A 13844-nucleotide genomic window follows, 5' to 3' on the forward strand; every position below is an offset into this window, starting at 1 on the left:
ACAATAATGTATTAAATAGTAAAGATTACTGCACTGGATATATCATGTAATGCATCTAGTATGATCTTTTCTCTTGTAATATTACATATATGCTTACAGAGATAACTTGAAGATCTGCACTAAAATGTTAACAATGGTCATCTCCAGGTGATGAGATTTCAATTACTTTCTTCTTAATTTTTTAAAAAATTTATACTAAACATCTATTAGTTTAGTATCAGAAAAACTGGTAAAGTTATTTTCATTTTGAAAAACAATAACAATCAACAGTAACAAGCACTGAAGAAAAAAATCTAATCTGAAGACAAAGGTGAAAAGCCAGGTGCTAAAGGCTTCCAGCAAGGTCCTTCCCCAGCGGGTTTTATTGAGTGCGGTTATCTGATCATTCTTCCTTTTTCAAGGAGCATGTGCTCTGGTCCCTGAGGCAGATGCCTAGACTTGCTAAGTGAGGAGTGCCTGGCAGGCCCCCGAGGGCCACAGGCTTACCACCAGGAAGCAAGAAAAGGCCAACGGTTAACTGCAGAGATGGAATCCCCTGAGAGATGGACAAGAAGCTGCTCCAGCTGGGGCCAGGGACCAGACTCTTATGAGTCTGTCAGTGCTCAGAAAAGGCCAACTTAGTCTACAAACCTCTTTCAGTTGCTGTGGGGGAAGAGCAGGACACAAAAAAGACAACAAGGGAGCTTTGAGGGTCCCGGTGTCAGATATTCTAACGGTGCTTCTAGCATCCCCCAGGCAACCCTTCAAGGTAAGAATTACCAATCCCTTTTTACAGAAGAAACAGACTCCAAGGAATCAGGTAACTTCCCCAAGGTCCCGGGACATGAAATGCAGAAGGACCTCTTTCTAACTCTGGTGCCATTACAAGGGTTCATGGTAAGGCTTGTAGGTCATTATCCTCCATGTCTGTTTTTGCAGAATTATCTGTGGTGCTTTTAAAAATACATATTTGGGAAGACCTACTGAATCAGAAAATGTAGGAGCAGGCCCAGGAATCTATTAAATTCTCCCCTGGGTGATATCTTACACAAAAACAGATGTTAAGTAACTTGCTCATGGGCTTGAGTGACAGTCTCCAACTGGCCTTCTAATTGTTGGCCCAGGAGAAGTGAGCAGTTAGTCAATTTATGGCCTCCGCCAGATGTCTCCACTAACAACTCTCCTTGCCTCCTGCTTCTTCCCTCTTTCCTCCCCATCCTGTCCATGCTCCTGTTCGGTCTTCCTAAAATAATGCCTTTATTGTGGATGAGGTGACTTTGGGCAACGCCTTTATAATACATTAAATATTATAAATTCTATCTCATAATACTGGTAAATTCTTCTATCTTAATTCTACTGGCGCTGCTCAAGTTCAGGCCACCACCGTTTCCCTGTTGGATTTCTGCAACAGCCTCCCTGGCCTCCCCACCTCCAGTCTTGCCCCCTACAATCTGTCTTCTACCCAGCCACCACAGTCATTTTTTTTTTTTTTTTTTTTGAGGAAGATTAGCCCTGTGCTAACTACTGCCAGTCCTCCTCTTTTTTGGTGAGGAGGCCTGGCCCTGAGCTAAAATCTGTGCCCATCTTCCTCTACTTTATGTGTGAGACACCTACCACAACATGGTGTGCAAAGCAGTGCCATGTCCGCACCCGGGATCCAAACTGGCGAACCCTGGCCCGCCAAGAAGCGGAACGTGTGCGCTTAACCGCTGTGCCACCAGGCCAGCCCCCACAGTCATCTTTTAAACACAGATATGATCTGCCCACTGTCTGGAAAAAAACCTTTCAAGTGAGTTACTGTATCAGAATCACCTGGGGAAGATTTTAAAATGCAGATCCCTAGACCCACCCCAGACTCACTGACTCAATCTCTGGGAGTGGGGCCCCACATACCTGTATTTTTGTAAGCTCCTCAAGTGATTACGATGCTGTGGCAGATTAGATTATTGTTTAACAAACATTCACTCCCTCCCGCACACCTCCATGAACAAATACACTTCCCAACCCAAGTGACATTGGGCTGGGCCCACGTGACTTGTGTAGCTGAAGAGATGTGACAAGATCAGGTGCTTAAAATATACTTGAGTGGTTGGGCTTATGCTCTTGGTGTCTGCTGCTGCCATGAAAAGAGGCCCTGGGAAGCTTGTTGACTCCAGAAGATTGAGGAGACAACTGAACCTAATCCATAATTTGGAGCCAAGCCCACTAAGCCCAGCCTAGAACAGCTACATCCCAGTGGACCCAGAAACCAGAATAAGAAATAATGCTTGATACTGTAAATCACTGAGTTTTGAGATAGTTTATTATGCAGCATTACTGTGGCCACAGATGACTGATAAAGATGCACAGCCAATGTGGGAATTTCTGGACTTGTCAAAGTTCAGACTCCTCAACCTGGTGTACAAGACCTTCTATGAACTGGTCACTCTCTCTGCTCTTTCCATTCCCTAGGCTCATCCTAGGTTCAAACCCCAGGTTTCCCTCTTTTCTCTCACTGTTTTTACTCCAGTAGTGCCTTTAAGACTTGTTCAAGCGCCAGTACTCAGCACACTGAGAACACTGTTAAGTCCTCACTGCTCAGCACCCAGACAACCAACCACAGGCAGGAGAGGATTAGAGTACAGGCTCTGAAATCAGTCTGCCTGCGCTGGGATCCCATTTCTACCATTCACCAGCAGTGTGATTTGGGGCAAGTTATTTAGCTACTTTGAGCCTCAGTTTATTCATTAGCTACCTCACAGCTTTGTAATGACAAGGATAAACAAAAGGATATAAAGTGTCCAGCACAGAGCCTGGCACACAGTAAAAGGTCAAGAGCATCTTCTCCTCCTCTATATTCCCAGGGTCCAGCACAGGGCTAGCCCAGAAGAGACTCAATCAATGCTGATCACATCCATGTCAACGAAAGAACCAGGGGCATTCTGTTTTAATTTTCCTCGCTTCAGACATGAACAAGTGATTCCCCGGGTCAGATACATAAACACTCATCTGTTGGCAACACTACCTGTTTCTCTATGAGCCTAATGGTGTCCTCCGAGGCCTTGTCCTTTGATTTCTTCAGCTTGTTCATTGCATTGGTACGAACCTTCCGTAAAGAGTCTTTGGCCTTGTTGGTGTTCTGTTTGGCCAGTTTCACCAGCATTTCCCTGTGCTCTCTGGTTACTCTGATAAAAGACAAGACAAGTTCAACAAAATTGTCCTATACATTAACTGCTAGCCAAGAATTAACATCACTCTGTCCACTAGCTCACCAATTTATAACCATACTCACTGTCGGTGGATGACCACATCCTGACACATGCCCATGGGACACTCAGGATCAAGTCAAGTTCCCAGTGAGTTAGCTGAGGAGAACCAGTAAGAGTACTACTTAAAAGCACAAGCCAGGGAGTCTAGGCAGACCTGGGCTCAAACCCTAGCTGTGCCACTTACTAGACACATAACTTATGGCTTATGGTTCATGACCCTCAACTCAATGTGGTTCTTGCTTAATAAGGACATTCCCAAGCCCTGGGTATACATTCTGAAGGAGGTGTTGAAGATTTAGCGGCATCTACCCGACTTCCCCTCCTCCAGAGTTCCCATCCATATAATGGGGATTATCAGCACCTGTCTGAAGAGGGTGGTGTGAAGATCATACAAGATGATACATGTAAATTGTTTAGCACTGACCCTAGCACATTTTAAGTGCTCAACAAAATGAAGCAATTATTAGCTATAACTATACCCCTTTCTTTCCCACTAAAGAAAGCAATGCAAATGAGAGATACTATAAAAATAGCATCCTCTCTAAATCTCTAAATCACCCAAAACAAATAAGCAGCAACTTCAGACTTAACTATTATTATAGTAAGTTACTCATGAATCACTTCAGCACTGCCCAAGACACAACATGAGTCCTGACACAACATGTGAGAACCACTGCACCAGTTAACTTTTACAAAGGACCCCTGAGCGTCTGGCACATTCTAAATGCTTAATAATTGTCAGTTATTTTGACTGTTAACATCATCATCCCAACAACAATGAGCACACTGAGGGCCTACTATAAACCACTGGGATAGGCACTTTGTAGGTTAATCCTCACAACAACTGTGTGAGGCAGTTATTATTACTCCTATTTTACATTTAATCATCACAACAACCCAGCATGTTTGTCTTGCCTTCATTTCTTCACTATGTACACATTGAGTCCTCTCAAAACCAGAGTTGGGCACTGAGGGTATTTACAGTGAACATGACAGACCTTTGTCCTGCTCTTAGAGAGACAAACGAGTAAAGACACATTTACAACAGAGCATGAGAGGTGCTGTGGTAAGGGAAGTGGGGAAGTACAAGGTGCCACTGGAGCACACAAGCAGCTCAGCTAACTAGCAAGAGCTGTCCCAGTTTGGGAGGGGACAGCAAGGGAAGACTTTCCTGAAGAAATCATACCTAAATGTGGTGGTCACTAGGTCTGTTCACTAGCATTCTGGCTCTTACTCCTTCCACTAGGAATGCCTTTCCCCGTCCCCTCTGAAGTTTGCTGTGGCTATACAACTTGCTTTGGTCAATGAAATGTAATCAGAAATAATGGGTGGCCCCTCAGGGCAGAAGCTTTAAAAGCCAATATGTGCTCCACTACATTTGTTTCTGTTGGCCGCAGTACTAGCTGAGCTGGAGCTTCCTTCCACTTGGGTTCCAGAGTGACCATGATAAACAGCACCCGTCACGCAGCATGAGTGAAAAATAAATTCTGTTGTTTAAGCCATGGAGATTTGGGGGTTGCTGGTTACTACAGCACAGCCCATTCTAGCCTGACTAATACACCACACAAGGATCTGAAGAATGAGTGCAATTTGCCAATACTGGGGGGCAGATTTCCAGGAAGAAGAAAGAATACAAAGGCTTTAAGCTGAAAAGAGATCATGTCTCATCTGAGGAACTGATTGGAGCACAGCTAACAAACAAGGGAGTAACAAGAAAAGAGGCTGGAAAGCCAAATCACAGAGAGTTCTGGAAGATCATGAACCCCTTTTACAGATGACAAAAATGAGGCACAAAGAAGTTTGATATCTTACACAAAGTCAAACCCAGGCTGGTCTGTCTCAAAAGCCAATGGTCTTAGTACGACAAAACTGCTCTGCCCCTGGGGTCCTGAAATGGACATCACTGGCTTATGTGTGGTTCATGACCCTCAACTCAATGTGGTTCTTGCTTAATAAGGAGAATCCCAAATTCTGGGTACACATTCTGAAGGAGGTGTTGAAGATTTAGTGGTGTCTACCTGATATTTTTCCCCTGAAAGGATCAGAAAAAAATTAAAGAATTTTGAGAAAGGATAAGCTCTGAAGACAAAGTAGACAGCAATGTTATACATAAATTCTAGATTCAGCTATTTGAAGGTATTCTCAAGATAAAAATGATCCTGATTACCACCATTATTAAGCCTCATGCCAGGTGAGTACTTTAAGTATATTACCTCACTGAACCGCACCACAACTCTCAAACTAGATTCTAATACTCCCATTTTCCCATGAGGAAATGGATGTGCACAGATGTTAAGTAACTTGCTCATGGGCTTGAGTGACAGAAGTGGGATTCAAATCCAGATCTTTCCGGCCTGTATTCTTTCCACAACTCCACGCTGCCTGCCCCTAGTAATCTATTTCAAATAAATTATGCGCTGCTGCCATTACTTCTGCTTCCAGGCAGAAAGCTTTTCAAAGTCGGTAACATGAATCTTGGGACTGAAAAGGACAAAACCACCATGTCAGGAGTTTAGGGATTTGGATCAGATCTTGTTACTTTTATGGTTTTTAATTCATTGAACAAAAATCATGCTGACATGTTTAGGTCTCTTTTTTGTTCTGCCAAAGCATATGTCAGTATAAGGAAGGAACAGGAAAATTAAAACTTGATCCACTGATTCAGAAAACTTAATCCTGCTGAAATACTAGGAGGGGAAGAAAAGAAATGAATCTAAATCTGTAAGAAACCTCTTAAACTTCTCTAATAAGAAGTATTTCAATCTTATGTTTCATATATAATTTGAAATAGGTATCCCACTGTTTAGACAATCTTTAATAAAAAAAATCTAACCAACTCTCTTTTCACTACATTGTTTTATTTATACTTTACATGAAGAAAAAACCCACACACTTTAAAAAACATAAATTGAAACCCAAAAAAATCTTAAGAGTAAAAGGCTTATTAAGAAAGCAAAATCATAACATATGATTTGCCTTAATAAAATGTATTATTTTATGTTTATTAAAGTAAATGTGACATTACTATACTATTAACACCAGATAGTTTCCATACATAACAGTATCCAATTATTGACACTGACAAAAATATTTCTGTTTCAGGATGCAAATACAGAGGCAATAATCAAAAAGATACTTTAAGGAAATGGAGCGGGGGGTGCAGTGAGGCGAGGAAGGAGGGTGGGGGGGAGAGATGACAAGCACAGGAAGGGCTGAGGGGAAGAAGGGCATATGCATGCTGGTTCGGGGTGTTGAGCTGGAAACTATCTAAAATACAAGTTCAGAGGCAGTTAGGATGATGGAGAGGCACTGGTTTTTAAGTCAGCCAGAGCCTATTTCATTCCCATATCTATCACTCAGAAGCTGACTATCCTTGGGCAAGCTACTTAATCTCTCTGAGCCTCAGTTTCCTCATCTCTAAAATGAAGATAATAAAAACACCTTACAGGATGATTAGGAGAAGCAGCCACGCCATATACAAAGTACCCATAAAGATAGCAGCATATAGTAGCCTTAAATAAATCATAGTGTTTATGAATGTTTTAATCAAACATACTTAATTACTTCCTCATGAAACAACAAGGGCACATCTGTTTCGGAAAAGAAACACACTATATTATGGAAATATTTTAATTCCTTTCCAAACCAGTGATTAATACATCTGATCATCTCCATCTCACATTCATGGAGTTCTGCAAGAACACACTAGTTTGTATTCTAGGCTTCTGGACTCAGCTGGATGGTCTGAGCACCCACACTGCACTTGGTGTGCATTCATGCATCAAGCACTGGCTGAGCCCCTGTATTCCAGGCCAGATCCTGGGCCAGGCTGAGGAGCTCCAGAGAGGAAGCAGGCCTGGTCCAACTTCTCCAGAGGCTCAGTGCAGTGGTGGAAACAAACTTGTCAACCATTACTTAGAAAGAGTATGACTGCTACTAGGACAGAGGGATGGACCTTCTGTGGGAGGAGCATGCAGAAAGCACAACTCACTCTGCCTTGAGATTTGGAAAATGCCTTAGAGATGCATAGTAACTTGTCAGCTGCAGAAGAAAGGAAAAGGCATTCCAGACAGAAGCCCGGCGGAGATATAATTGCAGGAGGGCATGAGGCTGAAAAGGGTCCATCAGGGTCAAATTTGTTCTGCAGGCCTGGAGTTTTCAAATTCTTCTCTGGCCACAAAACTCTGGCTTCAAAGAAAACCAAGAGAGAGGCCCCATTTGTAAAACAGACAAAAAGAGAGCTATTCCAGTTAATGGGGAGGGGGAGCACTCTATCCCAGGTCTACGAAGCTTAGCTCCACTCTGACTCCCCTCCACTTCTACTTACTGGCTGAGTGACCTTAAGCAAGTTATTTAAACTCTCTGAGCCTTGGTCTCCTCATCTGGATATAGAAATTGAAACAAACAAACAAAAACCAGCATTAACCTTTCAGAGTTCTTGTGAGGATTAAATGAGATAACACATGGAGAGTACACAGTACAGAGCCTGGTAAAGAAAGAACATTCGGAAAACATAAGCTGCCTTTGTTGCTGTTGTTGTTAATGTTTTGGCGACACTGAAGGATCTTCAGATAATGAAGAGTTTATTCGTGAAAGTTTTTATCAACATAGAAAGGTCTGGGCAAACAATCTATGCTTCAGCAAGATGACTTCCTGAGATCTGACTAGTAATATAAAATCTCACGTACATTTCAAAATGCAAATGGTCTCAGCACACAGCTCTGAAATCTTCTCTTTTCAGTCTTCATTCACTCATTTAGTCTGTAGTTTCATTCTACAGCTATTTACTGGGCACCTACTATGTGCCAGCCACTATAGACACGAGGGCTATAGCATTGAACACACAGGAGTTTACAGTCTGGCAAGGAAGGCAGTCATTAAGCAAACACACACACAATTAATCATAAGTTACAGTCATAATAAGCACAATAAAGACATAAAGACATAAAGAATCCTATGAAAATAATTAGCAGGGGCAGGGAGTCTGACCAAGCTCTCCTGAGGGATAGAAACTAAACGTGGAGATATTTAAGCTAAGTGATATTTGGGTTAGGACGAATAAGAGTGAGAGGCTAGGGGAAGAGCGTTCCCACAGAGGGACTGCCTGTGTAAACTGAAGATACTTTTGCAGGAAAGAAGGAGGGTATTGTTCTTGAGGGACTGAAAAAAGGCATTGTGGCTGGAATATAGAAAGCAGAGGAGAAAGAGTGTCCCAAATGAGGAGGCTGGAGAGGCTGGCAAAAGCAGGCCCTTTAATGTCACACTGAGTCTCAGGAGATCCATCGATGGACGAATAGACACACAAGCTTTACAAAGGAATGAAATTCTGACACACGCTACAACATGATGAACCTTGAAATCATTATGCTAAGTGAAATAAGCTAGACTCAAAAGGACAAATACTGCATGATTCCACTTATATGAGGTATTAGAGTAGTCAAGTTCATAGACACAGAAATTAGAATAGCGATTACCAGGCACCTGGGAGATCAGGGAACAAGGAGTTGTTGTCTAATGGGTAGAGTTTTGGTTTTGCAAACTGAAGAGTTCTGGAGATTGGCTGCACAACAATGTGAATGTACTTAATACCATTGAACTGTCATTTCAAAATGACTAAAATGGTAACTTTTTAATGCATACCCTACCATAATAAAAAAAGTTAAAAAAAAAGGAGTCCTAGTAGATTGTTCCTAAGAACAATATGGAATACCATAGATGTTTGAGTGAGGCCAAGGAAACATGATCAGATTTACATTTTGTGTAGACAGCAATATACAAACCAGATCTAAGCGCAAGGCGAAAGTCTGCCCAGGAGCCTGCAGGCAGGCAGATGAGGCGCTCAGGACATACTCTATAGTAGCTTCTTGGCTGGGTGATGAAGACAGCAGCCTTTTCCGCTAGGGTCTGAGAACCTCTCAGCATAAGACAGAGATTTTGGCTGAGCTGGCAGGGTCACACGTTGTTTGTACAAACTCTACCAGGCAGGTCTTCCAGTAACATCCTGAATGGGGGCCTTCCTGCAAAATTCCTTGAGCACATTCCCATGAACAATAAGCAGAGGGCATGCCCCGCTGGTAACTCACACAGCAGAGAATCCCACTGACTGAAATGATACTTCCTATTGTTTCAGTGACAATGGGACACATGTACAAAGCCATTCACCAGGTGTATATGAGAGGAAGCTCTGCTCAACTCAGGCAATTACAATAAAAGCCAATTACAATATATCAGACACTCGACTTCAAAAGAACTTTTGGTCACTTAGAGGGGACTTTAAAAGGTGAAAGGACATGCTTTAAAGCCAAGATGTGAGCTGGAATCCCAGCTCTGCTACTTGTTAGCTTCAGAACTGTGAACATGCTCTTCAACTTCTCCAGACTCAGTTTCCTCACATACAAAATGGGAGTAAGAAGATACTAACAGGGCAGAAGCAAGGATTAAGTGAAAAGATGGTGGCAAGTGCTTGGCACACTGCCAGTTATATGCACTTTGGATGCTAAATACAGGGGGGCTGCATTCTTATTCTTAGGATGTGAGTGGCGAGGGAGAAAACAGACAAAAAGAATTTAGTCACTTGGAGCTTGGGCTACTGAGTGGATGGTGAGCAGGGAGGGAAAGAGCAGGAACAGAGGGGAGCAGCAGGCGGTGGAGGCAGTAGGAGGCAGGAGTCCTGTTCTCGTAGCTGGGCAAGACGGGCTGAGGAAGAAGGAAGCTGCACTTCCAGGGAATGGCCCATCAAAACACACCTCTGACAGCTCCACTGAGGGAGACAGCCACCTCCTTGCCGGGCTTCTGGGAGACTTCCCCTCAACAGGAGCATCGCCTGCAATCAGCAGCAGACACATGCCCTGCTTTATTGTTTGCTGGTGGGCGCTGCCCAACGCCTTGGGGCCTCTGGCCCTGAAGGAAATGTTATTGTTTATATAGCCCAGCCAGACTTCCTACGCTTCTAGGTACACAATTTCCCCCTCCCTCTTTTCCTTACCACCCCCTCACCCCAGCTCACCCACCTGTCTTACATACATTAACGTCTCATAAAGATATGAGGTATCCTTTTAGCCCAAAGGAATTCATATACGTGCTTTGGAAGGACTTCTACCACCAGCAGAAACGTCAGTTCTCACTGGGGACACACCTGGCCATCTGCTTTCAAAGGACTGTCCTGTGACTGAGGTCTGGCTAACCCAGTCATACCATCCTGAAATACAGCCCAGCATGATGGAAAGAGAAAGGAGGCTGAGGTCAGGGACCACAGCTCCACATTCTCAGTTAAATGACCTTGATTAAGCCACTGGTCTTCTCCTTCCCTATCATCCAAGAAGGATGGAAACCCTAGCCCAAGGATAAACTGGAGAAAACTCTCACCTCAACTCTAATGCACATGAGAAAGAGCAAAAGTGTGGTGGTCAAGGCAGACCTGCTTTCCAATCCCAGATCTGCCACTTATAAGCTGGGTAACTGTGGACAATTAATTTTTCCTCTCTGAATCAGAAATAAGGATGTCTAGTGAAGCATTTAGGAGAACAGTCTTTAAAGCCACACTGCTGGAGTTTGAGGCCCATATCTATCATTTCTTAGCTGTATGGACCTGGGCAAGAAATGTTACCTCTTTACCTCAGTTTTCCCATCTGTCAAATGGGTATAATACCATTAACTTAATGGAATTGTTGTGAGGATTAAAAGAGTTAATAAATGTGCTGGCGCGTGGTGATGTGCTCAATAAATATTATCTGTTATTATTTCTTCAACTGTCAAATGAAGGGGGCTAATAAAAATGTTATCTTTCTTCCACACTTATTGTTAGGAGCAAATGAGAAATGCTGGTTAAAGAACCTTGCATATGTAGGTACTATTTTAAAAACTGCCAATGATATCAGTAATAAAAATAATGGCGATGTCTCCTACTGAGAGAGGGCATGGCATTGTGGCTACAAGCCCAGGCTCCAAGAAAGACTGCCTGTTTCTCCACTGATTAACCATGTGACATTGGGCACAAAGAACCCCATTCCCCTGTGACGCGGTTTCTTCATCTGCAAAAGAGGAGTAATAACATACCTACTTCAAAAGATTGTTATGAATGCATCAGTTAATATACAAACAGCACCTGGAACAGCAATAGGCACATAGTGGGCACTCACATTCCTTATTTCACAAACACTGAGCACTTTATTGCACACCCACTACATGCTGGGCCCTGTTCCAGGGGCTAGGGATACAGCAATGAACGAAACCGACACAGCTCCTCCAATCCACATTCTAGCAAAGGAGAGAGTAAAGAAATAAGTATTTAAATGATACATAAGTGCTATGAAGAAAATAAAGCAAGGTAGGGAGATAAGGAGGGACCTCATTATTATCACAGTAAGGGCCCATGTATATTTGCCTACATATCTGACCCCAACGTCATCTGCTCCTCTTCAGTAACAATAATGATAACTAGCATTTACAAAGTTCTTTCCATGTGCCAGGCTCTGAGCTGATGCACTCTCTATGCATTACTTCAGGGAATCTTCAGAACACTCCTGTGACACTAGTGGTATTATTACCTGGATTTTACAGATTAGAAAAGGGAGGCTCAGACAGACCAAGTAACCTGTCTAAGACCACCCAACAAGTTCCTGATAGACCTCGGATTTGGGCCCAGTGCAGCCTGACCCGTGAATTCCAGACCTGCTTTGCTGGTGCTAGACAACTCTAGGGAGCTATTCTTACTCATGGCAGTGATCAGAATAGCACAGCTCTTCCACTAGGGCCTGCTCAGATATATAGTCTGCTCCTCCAATTCCCCTATAAGTCCAAGCACAGTGGGGAGAAAGGAGATAGGGAATCTACCGAGGACTGCAATGGAATGGTGATTTGAACCATAGCAGTCAATTGCCAGGTTCTGTAAATAGGTGCAGGGCACAAAGAGCGGAGAATAGAGGAGGGACAGGGAGAGGAGGAGCCTGTCCTTTTGGGTGCAGCTTTTGCACAGGCGTTGGTGGCAACTTTCTCCTTAGCCCACACTCCACTCTTGATTCCTAATTGCTCTTACTTATGTGTTTCAACCAAAAAGTACATGCTGGGAGGCAGCCCCCATTCCAAACACTTGGGTCTGGAAATAGCAGGAGGCACTCCTAAAAAGCCACAGGCCGAGTGGGAAGCAACACTGAAGAGGTGAAGGCAGGCATCCTAAGACTACAAGGAGCTTCGCCCAGGCCTGGAAGGCAGAAGGAACAATGTCCTGGAACTCATCCAGCAGAATGAATGGCCCTGCGAAAGCAGCGATGGCAAGCAGGCGGTGGGAATGAAAGGGCTGGAAAAGCAGCTGCAGTTGCTCAAACGCAGTTCGTGGCTGCCCTGGCCCAAATGAGGTCATTAGGCATTCTCCTCTGATTTTTTTTTCCTTTCAAGACTGCTAAAGGTCTGTACGCATGTGGGTTGTGTAAGAAAAGGGTATTACCAATATTTCATTGAATGTGTACATTATACACATCACCCCTGGTACAAGAACCGAAAGGCGATACAGCAGCTAGACAAGGAGGCCACAGAGCTTGGAAGGAGGTGGGTTCCAGGTCAGCAGCCCTTAGAGGAATGTGATAGTGTGGCAAGAACATGGGCTTTGGAAGCAGACAGATTCGACCTGAATAATGACTCCTCCACTTACTAATCCATGACCTCGAGCCAATTACTTAAACTTTCCGATCCCCCATTTCCTCATGTGTATTATACCCATCTCAAAAGGGTATTTCTCCGCAGCCACAAAAACAATGAGATCACCCTGAAAAGATGTACACAAGTCGTTGTCAAGCAAAAAGAAGCTGTAGTACTGCAGATATTTACTCCCATTTACGTAAATTAAATATGTGTGTGTGTGTATATATATACATATAGGTGTGTGTGTATATATATATATATACATATAGGTTTGTATATGCATCTTTTACAATCTGGAAGGATATATACTAATCTTACCAACAGTTACTTCTGGGAAGAACACTTGGGGAACTGTAAAAGAACCTTTTATCTTTTGTAGAATTTTAATTTCTGCAATAAATGTGTTGTTATCTTTACAATTAAAAAAAGAGAGAGATGAAAATCATATACCTGATAAGAATCTAGTATCCAGAACATATAACAAAGTCTTACAACTCAACAAAAGGACAAACAACTCAATTAAAAAATGGGGAAGGACTTGGGCTGGCCCCGTGGCCGAGTGGTTAAGTTCGCGCGCTCCGCTGCAGGCGGCCCAGTGTTTCGTTAGTTCGAATCCTGGGCGCGGACATGGCACTGCTCATCAGACCACGCTGAGGCGGCGTCCCACATGCCACAACTAGAAGAACCCACAACGAAGAATACACAACTATGTACCAGGGGGCTTTGGGGAGAAAAAGGAAAAAATAAAATCTTTAAAAAAAAAAAAAAAAATGGGGAAGGACTTGAATAGAAATTTTTCTAAAGGTACACAAATGGCAAACAATACACAAAAGATGCTCAACATCATTAGTCATCTGGGAATTGCAAATCAGAGCTATAATGAGGTATCACTTCATACCCACTAGGACGGTGGTAATAATAATAATAATAAAAACTAAAACAACAAGTCTTGGCAAGGAGATAGAGAAAATGGAACCCTTG

At 43.1% G+C, this 13844-nt stretch overlaps 1 protein-coding gene across 14 annotated transcripts in view; it reads right to left on the minus strand.

Annotated features, from left to right (window-relative positions):
* The window catches only part of MRRF (mitochondrial ribosome recycling factor), a 63796-nt gene that overhangs the window by 12277 nt on the left and 37675 nt on the right, over positions 1 to 13844 (minus strand). For 10 of the 14 annotated variants that reach the window (XM_044778844.2, XM_044778847.2, XM_070518807.1 and 7 more), the window contains one exon: positions 2984 to 3143. The exons of the other annotated variants lie outside the window; for them this stretch is intronic. In XM_044778844.2, coding sequence (XP_044634779.1) covers positions 2984 to 3143 — 160 coding nt within the window. The remainder of the gene's footprint in view (positions 1 to 2983; positions 3144 to 13844) is intronic. 14 annotated transcript variants of the gene reach the window in all.

This window comes from Equus asinus, chromosome 10 (genome assembly GCF_041296235.1).
Source record: "Equus asinus isolate D_3611 breed Donkey chromosome 10, EquAss-T2T_v2, whole genome shotgun sequence".
Taxonomy (NCBI): domain Eukaryota; kingdom Metazoa; phylum Chordata; class Mammalia; order Perissodactyla; family Equidae; genus Equus; species Equus asinus.